This window comes from Schistocerca gregaria, chromosome 4 (assembly GCF_023897955.1).
Source record: "Schistocerca gregaria isolate iqSchGreg1 chromosome 4, iqSchGreg1.2, whole genome shotgun sequence".
In the NCBI taxonomy this organism is placed as follows: Eukaryota; Metazoa; Arthropoda; class Insecta; order Orthoptera; family Acrididae; genus Schistocerca; species Schistocerca gregaria.
In genome coordinates, this window is record NC_064923.1 from 123,084,920 (window position 1) to 123,103,662 (window position 18,743).

At 41.1% G+C, this 18,743-nt stretch overlaps 1 protein-coding gene across 1 annotated transcript in view; it reads right to left on the bottom strand.

Annotated features, from left to right (window-relative positions):
• Nucleotides 1-1,380: 1,380 nt before the first annotated feature.
• Nucleotides 1,381-18,743, bottom strand: part of LOC126267626 (uncharacterized) — a 306,770-nt gene continuing 289,407 nt past the window's right edge. The window contains exon 6 of the mRNA XM_049972925.1: nucleotides 1,381-7,437. Coding sequence (XP_049828882.1) covers nucleotides 7,327-7,437 — 111 coding nt within the window. The 3' untranslated portion in view covers nucleotides 1,381-7,326. The remainder of the gene's footprint in view (nucleotides 7,438-18,743) is intronic.

Here is an 18,743-nt window from a genome sequence, read left to right on the forward strand (position 1 = left end):
CAGACGATGAGTGTTCTCCGAACTTTGACTCACAGAGCGCATATTATTTCTGACGAAAGCAGTCTGCAAGATGAACTTTCTCACTTAACAAAGAGTGTTTGAAGACAATGGGTACTCCCCACAGCAAATACAGAAGGCGCTGAAAATGAAGCCGAAAGAGGCCACAAAGAAAGTAGAAGAAGACGAAGAAACCTTTAAATCGATGGCCTTCCTGCCATATGTGGGTAGCCTCACATCAAAAATAGGACGGATTCTCAGCAGACACAAAGTAAAAGTTATATTTCGTCCTCCACCCAAGACAGCTGCACTCGTGGGCTCCGTCAAAGATGATTTGCTGCTCCGAAAATCTAGAATTTACAAAATTCCATGAGACTGTGGCCCTTCTTACATTGGACAAACAACTCGTACTGTCCAAGGAAGATGTACAGAACACCGGAGGTACACACGACTTTTACAACCTAACAAGTCGGCAGTGGAAGAGCACTGTATTGACACTGGTCACTGTATGTTACATGACAACGTCGAAATTTTGGTAACTACATCATCTTTTTGGGACTTGATGGCGAAGGAGGCAATTGAGATTCGCTTCACGACCAATTTAATTACTAGAGATAGTGGTTTCAACCTTGATAAATAATGGAATCTGGCACTTGGTGTAAAAAAAAACTCACAAAGACATCGTCACAGTGCAGCTCACAATGATATATTGACATGCTAACACAGATCGACTGCGAAGTCGTAGATGTAACTCGCGCATTGTGCACGTTTCTGCCGCCGACCAACGTCTCTGGCTTGTTTGCATCTGTGGCCGCACGCGCAGTTGCGCGGTACACGAGTATGAAGGGACGAAGCGAGCACTGGAGCGGCAGTCTTGCAGCTCACTCTGAAGATGGCTGAACGTTATACAGTCGAAATATTAGAAGAAGAAGGAGAATTAGTGTGCCTGCACACCCGAAACTTAATGGAACATGTGGTAATTCGTTTGTCTGATCATGTACATCACGATTACCTATTTCAGTCCCATTATGACAATTCCTTCGTAGCGCGTCATTTTTTTTTATCTTAGTGCGTATTGCACTACGGTGTTACTAAAGTTAAGACTGCTTTCGTTTGGATCATTACTGAAACTTTTTGTCCATTTAGCGACCAAAATACTTCTTTTAAACGAAACAGCTCTATGCAATTCTGATGTGATAATTTTGCGTATTGCGAGTGAGAGAAAAGCAGTGATACCTCTGTAAATATTGGTTTGCATGGACAATGGTACATAAAGTTTCGATTCCTGTCAGGATGGGTTGTAGGTTGTTTGATTTTCTGTATACATCGATAAGTCAGCCTACTTAGATCTTATTAATAACGTAAGGTGCCAACCGTGATGTTTTGTCGATAGTTTTTATTAATTTTGCTTTACAACAATATAGCTAATTTCCCATGTATACATATATATATATATGCAATAAATTAATTTTCCACATTCATATAATTTAGTTACAACGTCAGTATGTTATGAATTTTCAACGACAATATATTGCCCCTTCGTATCTAAATGTATAATAAATATATTGTAAACTTACCTTCAGAAACAACACTATCTCATCCAGTAAATATATGAATAACACCAACATATATATAACAGTTTAAATCTGAAGTATTTTATGTTCCGAAAGATTTGTGTTGCTCTTCATTTTTGAATCAGACTTCTATGTGTCGCCATATCACGCTCGGTGGGGCTTGAGTGTGGTGAAAACACGAACACTGTTAATGTACTAGTCAACACACTCACTTCTGATTTATGATTGTCCTCCGTAAACAAACACAATGTACACATGTTTGAGAATGGTCCACATATGAACTGCACAGAAAACTGGTAATACGTATCTCCTACGAAGAGCACAGATAATCGTACACGTAAGACATTTAACACTTGTATGGGTATCTAGATTAACTTGGCAAGTAGCTTCTGAGTAGATGCGAAGGTCGTTGAAGAGATGAAGTGACACAAACCAGTTTGTTAATTGGTTAAGACCTTCGTACGGTAGGTTCACAGGGGATGTATGATCGGTGTTCTAGGAATGAGTGACACCGATTTTTAACTTGCATAAGGAATTCGAATCAGTTCTATACGTGTCTCACAATGAAAAGTTCTTTTGGATATGTTGTGTACAGTGACCTATAACATCTCCTTTTCCTCCCTCAGGACTAGCTCCGGGACGCCAGAAGTTGCAGAGTGGTTGTCGTTCTGTGGGAAGTTAATTATTATTGGTTTACAGTGATTAAAGGACAAAGCCAACGCAGTAAAAGGTCAGTGCCTACTACTGACATACTAACGGCAGCCAGCCATGAATGTGTGTATAGATGAAACTGGGGTGCATTAGGTTTCATTGGTTATTCCATTGAAGATACAGCTGAGTGTGTACCGTTTTCCGACTGACACAGACAATTCCTCTCATCAATTCACTTCACACTGCCATCTGCACACACAGAGATCCTAGCAGTCTAAATCCACATTGTTGCAGTATGTGGACATAATAAACGATTATTGAAGAAGTTTGGCGTGAAAGTAAAGCTGATTTATTTCTAATTGTATTGACATGCTCGATCCGCTACAATTTGTAACGATGGACGATCTTCGTAAACTTCTTGTTTAATGCTGTATGTGTGTGGTTCATGCACACACCGCCAAAAGCGCTACATCTACATCTGTTGCTCTTCTTCACAGAATGGTCTCCTCGAAGCAAGAAAGGTGAGTTACATAACAGAATTAGAATCACTCACATTGTCTATACAAAGTTTGCCAGCTACTCAATCCAGATCCAGCAAAATTCTACATGCTGCGCAGCAGCAGAAGAATGATTGTAGACACCTCTCTAAAGTGGTAAACACGTTTGGATCATTTTGTATTCCTCAGGGCCTGCAGCGTAGTAAATATCTTGTAAAGACATTTTATGTATATTACACCAGGACGTTGCTTTTTTTTTCTTGTAGAGTTAGACGATAAATTTATTTCTGTTGCATTGCCATTTTCGAGCGATCTGCAATTATATAGCGCTGTTAGTGTATATAATCTTCACGTTATCTATCTCAATGGTATTGTGAAATTGTGTAGAGTACTTAATTTCATATTTCATCTTTGACGTTCTAGCTGTCAAATATTTCTGAGTATTATATTTGTAGCGTAGATTGAGTTGTTTTTCTTTACAAATATTTCTTCTCAACAGTAGATATTATCGTTGAGTAATTTTTGTTGAAAGTTCCTTTTTCTATAAATATGGCAGCTTTACTTGTCAAACGTCAACGATGTTGTATGGTTACATACTTATCTTTTCTATCCATGGAATTGTGTTGAGGTTGTAGATTCATTGTGTGGCTTTGTGTGAGCAGTATTTGCTTATCATGTTATCTGTTATCACGTTCTAAAATTTCGATAAAAATTTTTAATAATTTTTTTATGCTTAAGTTCAGAATCCATTCCATAGATAAACACGATAAATATGTAACCATAGAACATCAATGACTTCTTCCAAATAAAGTTATTATATTTATAGAAAATGAAATTTTCTACATGTATTACTTAACGACTACTACCGAAAAAAAATCTATAAACAAAAACAATTCAGTCTACGCTACAAATACAACACGCAGAAATACTTGACAGCTACAACGTCAACAATGAGATATGTAAGTAAATACTCGACACACTGTTACAAAACCAATTAGATATTTAACATAAAAACTGTATATACCAATAGCGCTATATAACAGCAGATCGTCTGAAAACGGCACTGTAGCAGAAGTAGGCTCATCGCCTATTGTACAACTATTGAATAAAGTTTAAAAAATAGCAGCATCCTGGTATAATATGCATAAAATGGCTTTATATGGTTTTATCAAATCAAACGGCAAGAGCAAAAGGGCGGTCAGAGTCTCTAAAGGTAGTAATACGTCAGAAAATCAGATGTGAGTAATTTTTGTTTCAGCTTAAGTTTCATTGGAAAGTATCTTTAAAATAAAGTCATTGATTGTTGCAGATGCCGAAGAAAATACGCATGTTTCACCAGAGGCTGACGGCCTCTTGAACAACAAAATGTGAGACTGACGTACTAGTTTTGTATAGGACAACATCTGTAGTAACATCATGCGTATGCAGAATAGGCTTCTTTTCCTTCATAACGTTATTTTTTCAGCGAATAATTACTGATTATGGGGTAACAGCACTGTAAAATACAATTTACGCTAATTCTATTTTTTCAGAGTCTGAAGTCGCTGGTCTTGTTCACCAGTACGTTTCTAGCCATTGCCTTGTATCTAGCTGGCCGATTTGGTGAACCGTATCACCCTTGCTCTGGGATGGACAAAGGAAAACTTGTCGCGAAGCGACTTGGATGAAGTACACTGACGTCTAAACATTTGTCATGTCACCTCTGGGTTCCCATGGAACCCACAACGTCAACCATATATACACTTGAAATCTGAAGAAAGCGAAAATATGAAATTGCCCTTCACTGCATAGGTTAGTGGATACCGTGTCATTCCGTTCAAGGATAAATCTTCTTTACTTTCACACCTTCATTTCAACGCAATCCTGTATTATGATACCTTTTGGAGAATGAATGGCAAAAGAATCTCTGAAAACATCTGGAAAGAGAAATAGTTGAATCCCTGGCTGCAAACATGACTTCAGTTCCTATTATAACTCAGCAGTATGTCACAAGTCATTGCCTGTTGCATCATATGACTGTATCTAAATACTCAGATTTGTAACGAAGTACCTCCTGCTTGTCTCATAGTGACAACTAGTTTAAGACGACACTACTAGTTCCGAGCGGCGCCCACGTTAAGGTACAGTAAAAAATACAGGAGTTTTAGTTTCTGAATAGGCGGTTATTTTCTCTAGGACCTGGCCGAGATTATAGTTTTATACCACTGAAAACTCTAATTTCTCTCCAAATTATCGCATCAAAAGAAACACTTCTCGAACAGTACTTTCACAACACCAATCAAAGTAAAAGATTACTAGTATTACAAGTAGCCAAACTTGTAATTTAAAATTTAATTTTTAAATCACTTAAATCAGTAAAACCCTTTCAGAATCTGTCTTAGAAGAAAAACTGTCTCGCCGGTTTTCCGATAACCAATGAACATTACTAATAATTAGCAAATGAATAAAACCTTGTCCATTATAATTTAACTGCAAAGCAATCACAAACTGTGATGTCTATCCATAATCTGTATGATATACTTGAAACTGCATTGTCTCTCATGACGGCAGACACTGGCGAATATATTTATCTTTAAACTAAGCTCTTCGAAAAAAAGAAATTGTAAGTCAGATTTCTATTGAGCTCCATTAGTTTGGGGTCACAGAGACAAACGAAGATTGACAGTTTATTACGTGTTATGCCGTTAAGTGATTAATAACAAGTGTAAGTGCTTGTTATCGGTAGTTCATTAAATTCTACATCAAAAACGTATCGAGTATATACATAAATTTGTGTTATACTGGCTCGGCCCGGTGGCCACATAAAAATGATACTTCGATGATAAAAATGCACATGACGAGATCTCAACAAACAAATCCTGTAGAACTTGTAGGAATATGGATGCTCTTTGAATAAATGATTTGTACCTTAATTGTGACTGTTTGGTGTTTCTCGCGACGTATTTACTGCAACCACCTTTTTTACATGGCGTTAAAATTTGAGATTCATTGCAACTCTCTAGCTGCAGTTTGAGTACGTAACTTAATCTGCAAACTGAAAAATAGTAGCGTTGTGTTAAACTAGTTATCACTAATTCACCGGCAGCAGGTGGTGCGCTACAAATCTGAACAGACGAAACCAAGACCCAGGTGACGATCAGATGTGTCGGGAAGCAAACTCTCACACATTTAGTGGAGTCATTTTAGTTATGCATCTGTTGGCTGCAACACGACTGCTGCGCTCCTCTGGGGTGCCAATTACGATATGTGGTACTGCAATACAAAAATATATTTACTTCCTCGGAGCAGTGCTACTTCCTACTTGACTCTCGAGTAATTTAACAAATCTACGTAGGAAAATACGCAGTAGCTTTTACACTTCAGTGGTCGAAAAATAATGTATGTCATGTGCTGACCGACTCTTTGTATGATACGAAGAGAGGAATTCAAACCTTCAATTATTGGTTTGATACAAGCACCAAAGGAGCGATTCGTTCGTGGGGTGTCTTTCTACTATGAAACTGTCTAAGCATAACACTGTTTTTGACGAACATTCTGCAAAAAGTAACACGAAATTCAAAATGATTACTCCATTTGCAGTTTCCGAGCATTTCAAATTCCCGCGAGAGAAATAAACATTCGTTAAAAATGCGTTTTGTTTTCTGACAGATGGCACCCTCGGCTTAATAAGAAGCCATGACGCTATTCTTTGTGCACCGTAGAACATAAAGCTGTAAAATGATTTTTGTGGCGTCATAAAATCTCGATGAATTCATAAAGAACGTTGGGAAAGTATGACGATAACTGCGGGCTAATGATGTACTAGCGGAGAGATCCGTTTAACTACAAAAGTACAAAAGCTGTCGTTGTCCACGACACTGGCCTTACTAATATTGTGAGAAGGACGTCAGGTGCACATCGATCCTTGTTCAGGGGTTTCATACGAGGCACGTTGTATACTGGGAGACCAGATTATGCGTGCGGTGCTTCGAAACCATCCTGACGCTAAATAACACTGAAATAGATTTCTTCCTAGAACTGTTTCATGGGACCAAATCTACCTGGAAAAATTACGATTCGGGTGCATTTCTTCTCTGGCCACAAGTAAAAACAATTTTTCGCCATGAAATAAAAAATTTGCTGGAACAGTTAGACAAATGTATTGAATATGAGGATGTCTGCGTCACGAAATGACATATTTTTTTCGTTTATAATCTAAATATGTATCTGAGGAGAGTTCAGTTTGGTACCTTCAAGTTACACAAAAGCAGGATGAACTTAGAGTTCATAGGATCAATTTTGCAAAATAAAAGAATACTGTAATTTGGTACACCAAGTAGGAACAGCATAAAAGTGAGCGATAATCAGCAAAAAGTAAGCAGCAGGTCCGAATTACGACGACTGTTTGGTGCAAGTGAAACTATCGCTCCCATCGTGCATGTAAGATATGACAAAGAAAATATATCCCCGCCTCGTTCAGAACGTGACGTTCCATTCCGAATCTATGGGTCTGCTTTATTTCTGAACAGAGGCGTCTCTCAGATCCAAAAGAAAAAGCCGGTTCTTCGGAGTTCGGGATGAGGTGCTGCAGCCGCGGTGGTTGCGAAACTAGCTGGCGGCGGTGGCGATCAGAAGGCCGAATCGAAGACCGCCATCGAGCGTGAGATGTCCTCGTCTCGCGAGCAGCAGTCCAGGAACTCCTCCAGCGTCACCACGCCGTCCTTGTTGGCGTCCATCTTCTGCAACAGCAGAAATGTTGACAGGGCAGACGCTCATTAGCGAGGGAAAACCTTGTTAATGGAGTTCTATGAGGTACAAAGTTAGATCTGTCTTCCTTATACAGAACGTCCTAGGAGAAATGATCAGGAAACGGGAAGAGGGCAGTATTGCTCACGTTTGTGACTGGAGAAACATTAATGGAGTCCCACGAGGAGCTATCTTAGGTCCATAGTTCTCTTTTTACACAGGATGTCCTAGGAAAAATGAAAATAAATCAAGCAGCAGGAAATAATGCTCACTTTTATGACTGTGAGGAAATCATTAACCGGTTTCCTTGAGGTACAATGTAAGGTTAGAAGGTTTTTTTTATATAGGATGTATAAAATCACAAATTAGGAAGCTATCAATAGTATTCACTTCATAACAGGAAAATCATTACTTCTGTAAGGTACAGACTCAGGTCACAGTTCTTTGCTGTACAGGATGCCCTAGGAGGAAAGGTCAGGACGCTTGCAGCAGTGTTTACTTTTTTGCCTCCAAGGAAATTATTTAACGAATTTCATGGCGTACTTTCCTAGCTACTTGCATGTCTGGGAGAACAGACATTGTTGAAATCCACAGCTCTATGAAATATTTAGACATATAGTAGAGTATGACATATGGTCATCTGTGTCGGTCCGGGGAGTCCACGCTGGTAGATGAAGTTAAGGTGATGCCACGCGATAAGCTGCAAATACGGGGTCGACTCCAGGCCGGACACAAATTTTCATATGTCACTAATGTGTAGTGAATCTATATCTAACACAGCAGTCAGCGAATATATTTCCAAGAAAAATCTTAGTTTAACAGTGTTTTCCTTTTATTCTAAATACAGGACGTGCAAGGACGTCAAGAGTCAGTAAGTTGGCGGTAATGTTAACATAAAACAAAGGAGATCAAAAACATATATACTCCGTTGTGGATCATTCGAAAGCAAACGCTGGTAAAAGTATATTTTAATTACGAAGTGATACTATTTTGTTGTCTGTTTTGTGTTATTTATTATTGTGTACTATACTATACAGGTTACCACTCTCCAACTTTTTACTTTTCCTTCTTGACTATAAAAATCAAAATATAAATGTTCGTTCGTTCCAAATCGCAAATCTCCGGAAGTTCTACACCGACTGATTTGAAATTTTGTAAGAACTTTGCATTCGTATACGCCCATGTTTCTCTATATCTACTGGAACGTCGGAAACGCCGTCACAAAAATTCTCACATAGTTCATGGCCGATTAGCTTCAAATTTTCGCACGTTGCTCTAGTAAACTTTCGAATGGACAATATTGTGTAGTGCGGAAACATTGTTAGCATAAATCTCGAAAAGTTTTTGAGTAATTTACTTCAAATTTTTATAGGAGAGTCTAATAAGGATTTATGTGGACATTGGCTATGTATATGTTTTTTAAACAACAATCTACAGTTTTTCTGTTAAAACTGACTGCTACATAGAGAATACTGTGCTTTGTTCTGCTGTGAATATGTGTGGTTTTGTTTTGTTTCTCGCAATCAGGCTGAACAACGATAGTAGCGTAATTAAACTATTAGAAAAATCGTTTCTCCTACACATATTCTTTCTCATTATATACACTTTTAAACAAAAATTTTATTGTTTGCTTCCCCCGGTCAGCATTCACAGAAAACAGAAAAGTTGTATTTCTAGCTTATTAGATATGATTAGAATATTGCTATGGAATCCGAATTTTTAATAGAAATAAACAAAGCTCAATGTCAGGGGGAGGGAGAAGAGAAGATGGACAAAGAAGCTGGGGAGGAGATGGACAGATAGATAGATAGATAGATAGATAGATAGATAGAGAGAGAGAGAGAGAGAGAGAGAGAGAGAGAGAGATGGTGGTGGAGGTGGTAAGTTCCTATGGGACCAAACTACTGAGGTTATCGGTCCCTAGGCTTACACACTACTTAATCTAACTTAAACTAGCTTACGCAAAAGACAACGCACAAACCCATTTTTTTACTATCAAATATTTGTTCCAATAAATAATTTGTGATCAAGACAGTTTTTGATAGTAAATATCGGTAACATCATTGATCGCTGTTCACCCCCACAATGTATTCAAAAGTAACTCAAACCCATGCCCGAGGGAGGACGCAAACTTCCGACGGAGGGAGCCGCGCTAACCGTGGCAAGGCGCCACAGACCTCGCGGTTACCCTTCGAGGCCGAGAGAGAGAGAGAGAGAGAGAGAGAGAGAGAGAGAGTAGGTGATGGACAGAGAGAGCGGGAGGATGAGGACATGGACAGAGAAGGAGGAGAGGAAATGGGGCATACAGAATGATATGGAAGAGATGGACAGAGAGAGAGGGAGAGACATGGTTGGTGGAGGACAAAGCCTGGGGAGAGGATGAGATTATAACATACATGCTGTTCCCATACAGATTTAGCAATTGGGAAGCATTGCCAGGTTTGTTAGCTTCATAATAACAATGCAAAATCTGAATGCTGTAAATCTGGTTGCAAAAGTTGGCTACTAAGAGCTGAGAGAGGGCCAATTAATTATGAGGTTCATTTAAATGAAACCTGGTCAGTGCGTCTACCTTTGCCTTAACACGTAAGATGGCACCACATAACTGCGGGTATGGTGGCGCCGTCTGTTGGTAGAGAGACTGACGCATGAGCACTGTTTGATGTTGCATAGCGCCAGAGAGGTTTCACGCAGAAGAGTAGGTGGTCACACAAGTTATCGTCGACTACCGAACCACAAGGGCCCACTGCTTGTCGAGTTTCTGGAACGGGAAACCACCATCAATGCCCAGCGTTATCAAGCCACTTTACACTACCTTAGAGGAGCCAACAAGTCGAAACGCCGAGGCATGTTGTCCAATGGCTTTATCCTCGTGCATGATAATGCCGCCCACACACGGCCATCGCTGGAACCTTTCTTGAGACAGCTACAGCACAGGCTGACAGGCATTACCATTCAAGGAACAAAGACCGGACGATGTAGGCGTAATCATCAGAGACCAAACAGATGTGACACAACTAGAGATGATACTTGCAAAATACTGTTCCGCATCAGTTGCGAGGGTAAATGAAAATAAAAGTAAATTTCTAAATATAAAGCGGCTTGCTAACTTGCGCATTGAGTGGGCGAACCATGTTAATGAACACAAAGAGGTGGCAAGAAAAATCAAGGGAGCTTTGATTGAAAACTGTCAACGTAGCATAGACCAGTTCCTGAGAATACTGTTTATCAACACGTATATTTTATCCAAGGCCTACTACATAGCACAGGTTCTCCCCATTCGATCAATGGTGGCGAAGACGATCATGTCCACCTTAGCAAAGTTCTTGTGGAAAGGGGAATTGTTTCGAGTGCCGGTGAAAACAGCAGTTTTGCTTCCAAGCAATGGAGGAATGGGTCTAACCGACATCAAGTCTAAAGCGATGGCATTGTATGTCAAACGAACATGAAGCATAATGTGTAATGATCCAGGGAGCATTACAGCAAAACTATACGATATTGTCAGGCCAGAAAGTGTAGAGCCGCCGATAAATATACAAAAATAAGTTTTAACCTGAAACACATTAGGGAGTATTATTTTGAACTAAGTAATCTCAGCAAAAAGCTTTTAAACTGCAAAAACGTTACAGCAAAGGCGATTTTAGCTGAAAGACGGAAACATGAAAGGAAAAATAACATAGAAACCAAATATGCTGGAATAGCATGGAATGTGGTCTGGAAAAACATCAGTAGTGATGTTCTTTCTTCTGACGTGAGAACAGCGTGGAACAAGGTAGTCAATAACATCATCAGCACTAATGAGCATCTTTTTGTCATCGGTTTAAGTGACACTAACCTCTGCAGAAAATGCAACCTCGTTGATAGTGTGCCTCATCGTTACACATGTGGAGATCGGATTATCATCTGGAGGTGGACCAGGGAGAAAATTGCACAAATAACAAGAACGTCAGCAAACAATGTACCGACCAACATTTTCTTCAGACCAGAGGAAAGTTACTACCCTCAGGCAAAAAATAACGCAGTGGTTTGGTTAATGGGCAAATATATAAGTTATGTTTTTAACAATATTGGGATCGATGAACATATTGAATACAAGATGTATATGGAAAATGAATTCGAGAAAATACTTAAATATCGGAATCACAATAAGAAATATGGTGACATGCTCCAAATTGTCTTCACCCGAATGGGTATAGGTTAGGGACTGGATTCCTAGTAGAGAGGGAATGGGTTGGGTCACGTTCCCGACCCTAACTTCACTTGTAAGTCACACATAACATCTGGTGTCTGATATAAAGGAAGATCTTGAACTCCATAAGTATACGTTTAGAAGGCTGAAACTGACAAAAATAACAAGGCAGTGAAATATTTTGCGATGTCGCTGTTCGGGACTTCTCTTCTGTCCACGTAATTTACCCTGGAGGGAACACACATCAAGGATTTAGTGAATGATTAATTTGGGTCTGGGAAATGATGATGAGGAACCGTCTGCAGAAGAAGAAAATGTGCTGCTGAACTGCCACCAGTTGAAGGTGACAGTGAAGGTGCTAAATTGTGCTACTGCTAAAGACTAATTTTTTGAATGCTGTAATTTATGACTGCAATTTATCTGTCACCTTATTTATGTCAATTCATTGTAGCCATTTTTGTTACTGTTTTTGGTGAATTATATATATATATATAAGTTGGTAGAGTGGTGGACTGTAGAGGATGTATGCACAGAAATCCATAGGTCGCTGGTTCGAATCCGGCCCTGAGGAGAATTTTTCTTTCTACTTAACACTTTACAGATGTTGAGAGAATTGTAATATATAGAGATGGGTGCATTACGATAAATTTTTACGTTTATCTTTGACTTATTGTATGATGCACTACAAACGTCTGACGAGTAATAAAATAAGTAATCACTTTCATGTAGAAGAACTGATTGTTGTTCGTTAAAAAATGCTCGTGCGGGACAATGGAATATGGGCAATGGGCGATTTGTTAAAATGATGAGAATAATAAATTAATGTCTACAGTACCAAAAAAAAATTGGTTTAGACGACATTGCACCAGTATCGGAAGGAAACGCTGTAACATCTACTGTACAGTCCCGACCTTTAACCGTGTGACTTTCATGTGTTTGGACTTCTAAAACAAGCTATTCGCGGACATCGATTCGGAACGGAAGACGAAGTGTGTGACTGGGTCCAGGCATGGATCCGACAACGGCCTACTAGCTTCTTCAAGGATGGAATCGACCGGCTAGTGTCGCAAAAGGATAAATGTGCCAACAGTTTTTGTGACTGTTTTTGAGTATATGTACTGTGTATAACTACATTTTTGAGTTAATAAAATCGTTACCGTTACTTCGCACTAGTGGGTTTCATTTGAATGCCCCATATATATTTTGTTAGTGTCGATAAAGGGACACATCCTGGGTACATCCCAGTGGCGTATCCAGAAGTTCATGCCATGCAGATGACACTACCCATGAGATAAAAATTTTGATAGATCGCTTTATGGAGAACTGATACGGATTGGCTGCTCGCAAGCTCGATTTGCAGAACAGTGGCACCTACTGTATTGTACGTAAATGTATTACGAGTTACACAAAGGCTGCAAAATGACAATATTGACAAGACACGTGTACTGGAAAGTGGAACGGTTGTGTTGATCAGAGGCTTTGGCATTTACACTGCCTGACACAAAAAAAAAGTACCCAGAAGACATAGTCAATTGACTTCGTCCATGTACACACCATTGACGGATACGTAAATGATTAGACTTGCAGTTTTCTGTGACAAGTAAAACGGCCACCAGAGGGCGCTAGCGTTGTTCTTATTTGCTGTAGTTGCTTGGCCTGGTTGGGTACATAAGGGACGTGAACAGTGTCAGATGTTCATTGACCACTGTGAAAGACATAGAGAGGTCGCGTACTCGTCTGAGGCAATGTTATCAGCACCTGACAGATGGAAAGGGGCCTTATTATGGGTATCCATTTGGTCAGCTGATCGAATCGTGCGTTATCCAGATTTGTGGGGTATTCGAATGTGACAGAGGCCCGCGTTGGACGGCATTGGAATGTGGCGGTAGGCATTCCTGTTGGCCAAAGTGCAGATCGACCACGTCTCACCACGACAAGGGAGGATCGATGTATTGTGCTCCAAGCTCAGCGTAACCCCTTCACATTTGCGTCTGCCATCCACGAACATCTCCCTGCAGCTTTCTGTGTTATTCCACACCATTGGTCAGGGACGAGCAGCAGCCGGAGGTAGGGAATTACCGTGCCATGAGCAGGTTGCTGTTAACACCACCACATAGATGGTTACATCTGGAGTGGTGACATTTTCGGGAAACGTGGAATGCTGATGAATGGTTTCACAATGTGTTGAGCGATGAATCGCGTAATGCTACAGAACTGAACTTCTTATTAGTGTTTACAACTGGTTTCGGTGTTTTGAGACCATCCTCGGGTTATCCGTATCAAAACAAACAGCTATTGCTAAAAATGCGCTCAGTGACAGTTACTGTAGATTTTGATGCAACTGAGTCCCAATCGTTCTCAAAATCCACCCCGGACAATTTTGTAATTGATAATACTGGTCTGTTTTGTAATTGCGATCTCGACGTTCTTGTTGCCTGTTGTGCGAATACCACTTTTATAGCTCGTTTATCCCTTAACTTGACTCAAATTCAGTATTTTTTTCTATGCGGAATTTTGGAGCATGTTTTATCCACGCATATGATGGCATTTCTTCAGACCGAAAGTCTCCTCTGTAGGAATCAACGTGGGTTCCGAAAGCAACGATCTTGTGAAAACCACCTCGCTCTGTTCGTGTACGAGCCCTAGGAATCAGTAAACACAGCTGGATGACATGTTCCTTGACTTCTAAAACGCGTCCAACACAGTTTCGCTCCGCGGTCTAACGAGCAATATACGAGGGTGCGGAATATCAGATTATCTGTTGAGCAGGATTGACGAGTTTCTAGCAAACAGAACATCGTTCGCAACATAGAGGAATTCGTGTGAATGACCTAGTGGGTAGCGTCGGAAGTTCCATGGGGCTTTTTCCTCGATGATGCTGTTGTATACAGAGAAATCTCAACGCTAGAAAATTGTAGCCAAAACTCAGAAAGACCTGCAGAGTATCGACACTTGATGGAAGAATTGCCAACTGTCCATTAATATAAAAATGCAACAAATCCTGCTTACGTAAGCAGGAAAATTCACTACTATATGATTACACTATTGCAGAACAGTCACTGGAAGCAGTTGTGGACGGAGCGATTTTAAGTCAGGTAAGCCATATCGCAGGCTGAGATTCATTGGAAGGACCCCCAGGAAGCTTACAAAACTACAGTTAGACCAGTACCTGAATATCGTTCGTCAGTCTAGAATCTGCATCAGATAGGGTTGATAGAGATGCGAAGAAGAGTAGCGCGTTTCGTTACAGGTTCAGATAGCGTCACGCAGATGCTAAGCCAACTCAAGCGGGAGACGCTGCAAGAGAAAGAGCTCTGCATCATGGTATGGTCTACAGTTAACGTCCTGAGAGCGCACGTTCTTAGAAGAATCAAACAATATATTGCTTCCCTTGCGTTCACCTCGCGAAAAGATGATAAAAGTAAAATGGGAGAGATTCGAGCCCAAACAGATGCTTACCAGTAATCGCTCTCCCAGCGAACCTTTCGTGACTGGAACAGAAAAATGGAGAAGTGACAATGGTACACAAAGTACCCTCCACCACACACCGTATGGTGCATCGCAGAGGGTAGATGAAGATCATACATTTGGTGAAAATTTTACTGAATATCTTTTGTATTAGGAAGAGGAAATTGATTGGTGCATAATTTTATTCCTACCCTTCTTTTGTACCAGAAAAATCAAGAAATTCTTCCAGTTTTTTGGAATTGTCTTCCTCTAGAGGCATTCTGCAAATAAATTTGCAACTTTCTCAGAGATTCCTTTGCATGCAACTTTAAGCATGTATAATTAAATTCCATCATCACCAGTTGCTTTTCTTTTCTGCAAACCTCTAATGATTCCGTCATCTAACTCGAAATTGTTTGTGAAATGTCACGGGAATAAAACTGACATTAGTGTGGTAGACCATAATAGGTAAAGAACATCCACTCTTGTTCTGGACAGTTAAGCCTTCCCTAGTTAATTGTTATCACTGTTTTCGCAATACGAGTGTGTAATTAGTAGCAGAACTCACATTCACTGGTCGTATTCGTTTATACCAACGGCCACGTGCCCCTGCCCAGTTTGACCACGCTGTGAGTCATAAGTGTGTACTATTAATGACTGAGAAACGACTGAATGGTAACTGTTAAAGTTTCACGACACTTTTGGAATTTATTATCAAGTACCCTATGTGATAAAAAGTATCCAGAGAACCCAAAAACGTATGCTTTTCATATTAGGTGCAGTGTGCTGCCGTCTACTGCCAGGTAATCCATATCAGAGACCTCAGTAGTCAGTACACATTGTGAGAGAGAACAATGAGGCGCTCCGCGGAACTCGCGGATTTCGAACGTGTCACTTGTGCCCATACGTTTGTACGCGAGATTTGCACACTCCTGAACATCCCTAGATCCACTGTTTCCGGTGTGATAGTGAAGCGGAAACGTCAAGGGACACGTACAGCACAAACGCTTACAGGCCGACCTCGTCTGTTGGCTGACGGGGACCGCCGACAGTTAGAGAGGGTCATAATGTGTAATAGGCAGACATCTTCCCAGACCATCACACAGGAATTCCAAACTGCATCAGGATCCACTGCAAGTAGGTGGGAGATGAGAAACCGTGGATTTCATGGTCGAGCGGCTGCTCATCACGCCGGTAAATGCCAGATGATTCCTCGCTTGGTGTAAAGAGCGTAAATATGGGACGATTGAACAGTGGAAAAGTGTTGTGTGGAGTGAAGAATCAAGGTACAGCATGTGGCGGTCCGATGGCAGGGTGTGGGTATGGATAATGCCCGGTGAGCGTCATCTGCCAGCGTGTGTAGTGCCAACAGAAAAATTCTGAGGCGGTGGTGTTATGGTGTGGTCGTGTTTTTCATGAATAGGTTTGAGCGCCTTGTTTTTTTCGTGACACTATCACAGCACTGGCCTACACTGATGATTTAAGCACCCACTGTTGAAGAGCAATTCGGGGATGGCGATTGCATCTTTGAACACGATCGAGCACCTGTTCATAATGCACGGCCTGTGGTGGAGTGCTTACATCCCTGTAATGGACTGGCCTGCAAAAAGTCCTGACCTGAATGTCATAGGACACCTTTGGGATATTTTGGAAAGCTGACTTGCTGCCAGCCTCTCCGACCGACATCGATACCTCTCCTCAGTACATCTCTCTGTGAAGAATGTGCTGCCATTCCCCAAGAAATATCCATAACCTGACTGAACGTATGCATGCGAGAGTAGATGCTATCATCAAGGTTAAGGGTAGGCCAACACCATATTGAATTCCAGCATTACCGATGGAGGGCGCCACGAACTTGTAAGTCTTTTTAGCCAGATATCCAGATACTTTTGATCACATAGTGTATCTATACACTGCTCAAACCATAATTCTACATTTGATGTGCCCCTGCGGTTCTAGGCGCTTCAGTCCGGAACCGCGTGACCGCTACGGTCGCAGATTTCAATCCTGCCTCGCGCATGGATGTGTGTGATGTGCTTAGGTTAATTAGGCTTAAGTAGTTCTAAGTTCTAGGGGCTGATGACCATAGATAAGTCCCATAGTGCTCAGAGCCATTTGAACCATTAATTCTACATTTCATGCAGGTAAGTCCATTACCAGCAATAATTCTTCCAGTTGTTTGCAATTATCAGTGTAAGATACATTCTGCGTAAATCATTCACCATATCACTTCGTCACTCCCCTTTTATCTAACTGCAATATATCAACTACGAGCCGTATGGCTCTAAGCACTATGGGACTTACCATCTGAGGTCATCAGTCCCCTAGACTTAGAACTACTCAAATCTAACTAACCTAAAGACATCACACATATCCATGGCCGAGGCAGGAGTCGAACCTGAGACCGCAGCAACAGCGCGGCTCCGGACTGAAGCTCCTAGAACCGCCCGGCCACAGCGGCCGGCATGGTAACACAGAATGGAGATCCACGTTGGCGACTACTACCAAAATAACGGCCTTTCGACAAAGCTAGAAAGCGTTAGATGCGAGAATCCAAATTCAATCTCTGTAGCAAAGCTTCAAGCAGAGAAGAAGATTTTTATGAAAGATAACCAACACATTAATCAAACGCAACAAGAAAAGTGCGCTGCTTTTATTCGTGCTGACCCTAGCTGTATTATAAATACTGGCAACCCGATCCACACGATACAACAGTCAGTCATCCAAGGCAGAGGCAACGGCCTTGCCGCAGTGGATACACCGGTTCCCGTGAGTTCACCGAAGTTAAGCGCAATCGGGCGTGGTCGGCACTTGTATGGGTGACCATCCTGGCCGCCATGCGCTGTTGCCATTTGTCGGGGTGCACTCAGCCTCGTGATGCTAATTGAGGAGCTACTCTACCGAATAGTAGCGGCTTCGGTCAAGAATACCATGGAACGACCAGGAGAGCGGTGTGCTGACCCCATGCACCTCCTCTCCGCATCCTCCACCGAGGATGACACGGCGGTCGGATGGTTCCAGTAGGCCACTCGTGACCTGAAGACGGAATGCTTTTAGGGCAGCCACGGCAGATGGAAGCAATAATGTTACAAATACGTTAGTGTGGTGTGCGTACTGTAAGACCTTCGGTACACACACCATCAGATTATTTGACTTGTCGCTATAACGAAGTAGGCGAGTATCAGCAATATGTCTCGTGGTCTTATCGTGGCGTGTTTATCTTCTGCCGTTTGGTCAGATGTTACAAATGCCACTTGCACGCTTAGAGTAGCAGATTGACGGTTGCTAACTTTGAACAGAACTTGATTAATTTTCACACACATTTATTAAAATAATAAAAGAGCATAGACATTACATAACTTGATTCTGGATGCTGTTACAATTGACAATCTGAAGTACCTTTGGTCTTGGTACGTTAATCTTATTCTCACATATCTCCGACACTTGACAAAAGTGTCTATTCATTTATCTTCATGGCTATGTACAGGAATATGGTAATCTTATTAGACCCAGACTGAAACCTGACTATAGACTGGTACAGACTAATGCAGACTGATGCAGACTGATTAATCGGAGGTCTGTACACTCGTTATAATACCTCGCGCGTTCAGGTATCACTGCGCGAGCGTGTTCCGCGAATAGAAAAGGTTCTACGTTAGCAGC